The sequence below is a fragment of the Corylus avellana genome, chromosome 3, assembly GCF_965113065.1.
Source record: "Corylus avellana chromosome 3, dhCorAvel1.hap1.2, whole genome shotgun sequence".
In the NCBI taxonomy this organism is placed as follows: domain Eukaryota; kingdom Viridiplantae; phylum Streptophyta; class Magnoliopsida; order Fagales; family Betulaceae; genus Corylus; species Corylus avellana.
In genome coordinates this window covers 30,010,413-30,016,419 of record NC_142492.1, presented here as the reverse complement: position 1 = coordinate 30,016,419, position 6,007 = coordinate 30,010,413, and the positions used below count along the sequence as shown (strand labels likewise).

Genomic DNA, 6,007 nt, shown 5'->3' with positions numbered 1-6,007 from the left:
TTTAGCAAGGAGCTAAAGGGTGGCCGGAACCACCCCTAAACCCATTGGGGGTGGTTTCGGCCTCCCCTTTGGCTCCTTGAGCCACCCCCATCCGACTGTGGGGGTGGCACGGCCAAAAGGGGCGGCCAGCCACCCTCAAATGGCCAAGGGCCCTCCAAAATTTTTTTTTTCCCTTTTTTTTAAAAAATATAATTTTTTAATTTTTTTAAAAATATTTTCTTAAAAAAATTAATTATATGACACATGGCGACATTTGATTGGTGTTGATGTGGTTTTAACAGAGGTAGCATCTTCGTCTTTATGAAAACTACAGGTATCTCCTGTGATAAAAATGAAACCCTAAGGAGAAAAAAAAATAAAGAGTTTAAACCCTAGGAGGCAAAAAAGTATTTAACCCTTTTATTTTTTCCACTTAAGTTTCAATTTGTATCACATATGAGACCTGACTTATAAGTAAATGCCAATTTAGTACATTTGTCACCATTCTGTCAGCCAAACTAATGGACTGCAATGAGGGTGGCTTCGGTCAATCCTTTTTTGGCCATCAAGGGCTTTAGGAGTGGTTCGACCACCTCCAGACGGGTCGCAAGGAGTGGCCGAAACCACCCCCTTGGCAGTCCCTTAGTTTGATTGATAGAATGATGACATAGGTATTAAATTTGTATTTACCCATAAGTCAGGTACCATACGTGATACGAATTGAAACCTAGGTGGAAAAAAATAAAAACATGAAATCCTAAGTACTAAATATGTAATTAACCCTAAAACTTTATAAAGAACATGAGAGAGAAGAGAATAAGCATTTATAAGCATGATCCATACCTAGGGGTTGTACTCTTTTTTATGAGAGAAACTTCTTATCTAGTACGGTGGCATTGATAACAATAGGGTGCAATTAATCGTGATTAACCATATAGGTCACATTAATGGCCATGTGAATGTATAATTTCCACGTGGAGAAAATCCTGAGATTGTTTTCTTTTGATGACCTGATTAGCTTCGATGTAGAGGCAAATTGAGTGGGGTCCTATAATTTATATCTACAACAATAGCTCTCCGATTCCCATGGTCAACTTGCCCAACTAGTTGGGCTTTGGGAATATTGTGTGGATTAACAATCAAGGTTGCCTCTGACCTTCAAAATTGAGTAAAACGTATTTACCGTTAGGTGCTTAGTCGAAACCATGGGTGTTCGGGTGCCTAGTGCGTGACATAGGTCTTAGCCCCCCGAACTCATGGCCTGATACTTGTCAAATCATTATTGAAGATGTCGAATCATTATTCCTTGTCGGGTCATGCCCAAAGCAAGGTCTTCACATGGGCCCAATTTTAGGAACTGAGGGAGGCACCAAAGGAATTTCATAAACTCATCAGCTTTGGGAAATTTTGAAAATTTTGGGAGGACATTTGTCCCCCCAAGCTAAGCCTTGGGTCCACCCCTGCAAACGATGTCTTCTATGCCTAAGAAGACGTTTTGACGCTAGCTATTACACTTGAGTCAACCTAACTTTGATTTTAATGATACTTTCACTTTTCTTGCAAAAGTGACAAGATATGGCTTGAGCAAATATTTCTTCCACATATGTTCAAAAGCTTACAAAATCGGAATAAGAAAGAGAAGAAAAATTCAAATTGAATGTGACTTGCATTAAGATGCCCCAAGTTTCCAAAAGTTAATTATCCCAAAATCAACTGCTGCATTTAAGCCTAGAAAATCTTTTTTTTTTTTAAACCCCAAGGGTATGCCTTAACCTTAAACAAAGCCTTCACTTGAAATTAACCATAAAAACCCAAATCAAACTCTCTGACCGAATGTTTGGCAAGGGACCACACCGAACGTTCAACCATGTCCTTAGTGCGAACATTTGGCAGGGAACCACAACGAATGTTCGCTGACCAAAATTTGACCCACTAGGTATTAACCAAACATTCCACTTGCAACCATAGAACCATTGTGCAATTGTTAACCAAACGTTCGCCCATAGTATCGAACATTCAGTGACAATCTGAAAAGCATTTTTAACCCATTCTCCACCTTTGCAGAATAGGACGCCTCCTCACCCCAATAAATCCCCCCCCCCCCCCCCCCCCTTGTCCCTCAACCTGCCTATACACCAGAAACCTAACCCTAAAGTGAGAGGAGAGTTTCTAGAGAGGAAGAATGAGGTTTTGGAGGAGATTTTTCTATCTTCAAGGTAACTCTTGAACTTTCACTAAGCTTTCATGTTATCTTGCTATTATCCTTGCTTCCTTCAAGTTTTTCTTAAAGGTGTCATAACTTGTGAACCATTTTTCTTTGGAAGAAAAATAATGGTTTTCAAACGTTTTAGAAATGCTCACTTATTTCTTGGTTTTCTTGTATATTATGTTTCACTATGTGTATGAACTTGTTTAGAGCGTAGGGTGTGTAGTTTCTAGCATGGTGACCTTAGAATACAAGCCCAGAAACTTGGCATTTTAGACTCTGCCCGAACGTTCTCTAATTTTGGCCAAACGTCGTCCTCGTGTCGGAATGTTCACCCTTTGAACAGAATGTTCACTCAGAGTCCAGAATGCATAAAATAGGGTTTTACGACCTTTTAACTAAGTGTATTCAACTAGGACTTGTTGTGTCTTTAGTAAACCCTCTAGCACTGTGCATAATGATAGTCATGTTTCGTTATAGCAGGGATTCGAAGTATTGGATGACTCAAACGGAAGTATGAGGTAAGCAAACACTTATCATTGCTTTCCTTATAAACGTGCGATATGTCAACTGACTGAGCACATGTATGATATGATCATACATACTTTTGTATGACTTGGTAACTGTCTTAATAATTAGTTGATAAGATGCATCGTATGACATGGTACATCGGTACGTGTGGTATAATGGCCATGAACTTGCTATATATACTTGATTCTATGGTCAAATGTGTGTAGATGTGTTATATGGGCATTTTATCCAATGATTGTTTCGTGACCGGCGCAACTACGATTGGCGGATCACTATAGGACGTACAATGTTAGTAGCTTGGGCCATCTGATGTTGGACTCAGTCGGGCTGCTAATATATGAATTGTAGCGTACAATGGTCGAGGCACTGGTATCGTATTACAGGTCCTTCGGGACAGCGCCAACCCTGCTAAAAATGAGTAATATCTCGTGTAGACCATACATTATAAATATGACCTATTAAAACATTAGATTTCTGCATTAAAACTCTTAGGTCATTGCCGTTGGAATTACACCTCTTTATTTCATATAAAACGATACTTTTGCGGTATATTAATAAAGACAACACATTTTTTAAATTCTTATCAAACTGAACGTTTATTTATGCTTATTAATAATTGACTCATTTCATACCCAACTGTGAGGTTTACTTACTAAGTCTTTAAACTTAGGCGGTTATTGCATCTTGTAGGAAACCTCTTTCTAGGAAGAGGATAATTGTAGTGACTCAAATAATTAACTAAGCTTAGGTAGCTTAGTTAGAAGGTTAATTTGGGCTTTAGGTCACTAAAAACAGTTGGGAGAGCATTTTGAAAATTTCAAATTTTTTGACCGGACGTAGGCATGGGGGACTACGCGGACGTACGCTTGCAGATAGTACACATACATACGCATGGGGGATCACGTAGACATACGCCTGCAAATAGTACATAGACGTACTTGTGGGAGACCAGCCGAATGTACGCTGGCTTTTGGTTGACCACTAGTTAATGCCTATACATACGATGTAGCCTTTGGTCTGCTAGGTAAATAGTACGTTGACATACGCCCCTATAGTATCGTACGTATGCTGTTTTTCAGAATAGCCCTACAGTGCTCACAACTTGTCCCACCTATAAATACCCCACCCCTACACACTTATTTACTCTCTATTTTCACCCCTGAGCCCTCTAGAACCCATTTGTGAGTGTTTTGTGAGTGTGGTGAGTTACTGAAGAAGAAGAGGTGATTCTTGGAGGTTTTGTTTAAAGGAAGTAACATTTTACGCTTAAGCTTTCTCTTTAGTTGTTATATTGCTTTTCTAGACTAGTTTAGTTGTTAGTTTGAGCTTCTAGCTAGATTGTGCATTTAATCTAGATTGTGCTTCTAAACCCTAGTTGGTCATTAGTGGCTGGAGCCACCCTATTTTTGGCCAAAGGGATGGCTCCAGCAACCCCTTTCTTGTTGTTGATGTTGTTGTTGTTATTGTTGTTATTATTATTATTTTTTTTTTGTTTTTTTTTAATTGTTTTACTTTTTTTGTATATTAATTGTTTTTTTCATTTTTAATTATTTTTAAAAATTTTAATACTATTAATTGCCACGTGTCAGCTTTTTATTAGGCTGACATGAACTTCCGTCAATTTTTTGGATGAGAGTGCTAACTTCGTTTTAATCAATAATTACGGTACTATTTACAATACGAATTAAAACTAAGATGGTTAAAAAAAAAAAAAAAAATTCTAAATCACATGGAGCGAAAAGTATTTAACCCTTTGTTTTAAGTATTTAAGAACGTATTTTTGTTGTTTAACAAGGCACGGATTTTATTCGCGGATTTTATGTCAAAGGGAAAATTCTTTTCTAAGAAAATATATTTATCTTGATAAAAAAAAAAGAGAAAATATATTTATTTACAATAAAAGTAAACAATAATTACGTTAAATTATTTATTAGATTTTGAAAATTAGAAAAGTAAACAAAATATATTTACAATCTGTAAAAAAACTTTCAAAAGGATTTATATTATTTTTCTTTTTTACTTGGGCGATTAATTTGTAAAAAGAAAAACCAAAACCTAATCCCACTGGGAAAAGGAAAATACATCCAATTCCGAGGCGGTGAGGAAAAGAATTCCGAATCAAGCAAAAGATCTTCCATCTTTCCACTATAAATCTACCTCCACAACATATCTCGTAGTCTCACACGATTCCGTCTCTCTCCGTTTCAGCGTTAATTTGACCTACGAGTACTTCTCGACTATAGCAACAATGGCGGACAACGGCAACGGCAACGGCAACGGCAACGGCAACGGCAACGGCAACGGCAACGGCAACGGCAACGGCGTGACAACGGTAAAGCTGAGGGCCTCCGACGGCGAGATCTTCGAGGTGGAGGAGGCCGTGGCCATGGAACTAGAGACCGTCAAGAACTTCTTCGGCGACGACGGTGTCACGCATGACACCGTCATTCCCCTCCTGAACGTGACGTCGCTCCCGCTCGCCAAGGTTATCCAGTACTGCCGGGGCGCCGTCGAGTTCAGGGCCAAGTTGGCGGGCGCCGGAGACGACGAGGAAGCCCAAAAAAAGGCGGAGAAGGAGTGGAAGCAGTTCGAATCCGAGTTCGTGAGCGAGGAGAGCAACGAATCGGTCAAGGAATTGATTCTTGCGGCGAATTATCTGAACATCAAGGATATGCTGTCTTTCCTCAACGAGGAAGTGGCCGATCGGATCAAGAACAAGAGCGTGGAGTACGTGCGCAAGTTCTTCGGGATCCGTAACGACTTCCCGCCGGAAGAGGAGGAGCGGCTCCGCCAGGAAAACGCCTGGGCCTTCGTGGGCGTCGACGCCGATTAAATGCGTCTCTATTTCTGTTTTGAGGCAAAGAAAACAGGAAAATTAGGGATTAATTAGGTTAGGGAGTTTTAAATTTTGTCGCTCCCAATGCGTTGATTCAATTAAATCGATGACATAATTTTTGGGAAATTTTAAATTTTGATGCTTGTTGAATGTTGGATTGTTATTTTTGATTCGTGGGATTTGAATCTGCTTTCTAAAATCACGCATCAGAAATACGCCGGATTGTGAATGAGTAGTGTTTCTGCATATTTTGTCCCACGCCGGAAGTTTATGATCCTCGAAGCGTGTAGGCTAACTTGTTAATCACAAAGCTTTTGTGCCGGTTTTGATTTATGGAAAATATAGGGTAAATAAAGAAATTAAGAAAGAAACGTGGTGCTTTTGCTTCTTATCTATTAACAACTAAAATTCTGCATGTTGTTTATGTGGGTCTTTTTTATTCGAACATCAAATTG

General features: G+C 39.2%; 1 protein-coding gene across 1 annotated transcript; it reads left to right on the top strand.

Moving 5' to 3' along the window:
- Positions 1-4,748: 4,748 nt before the first annotated feature.
- On the top strand, positions 4,749-5,691 carry LOC132174020 (SKP1-like protein 14). The gene has a single exon (XM_059585734.2). The coding sequence runs from the start codon at positions 4,965-4,967 to the stop codon at positions 5,547-5,549; it is 585 nt and encodes a 194-aa protein (XP_059441717.2). The 5' UTR covers positions 4,749-4,964; the 3' UTR covers positions 5,550-5,691.
- Positions 5,692-6,007: the final 316 nt, after the last annotated feature.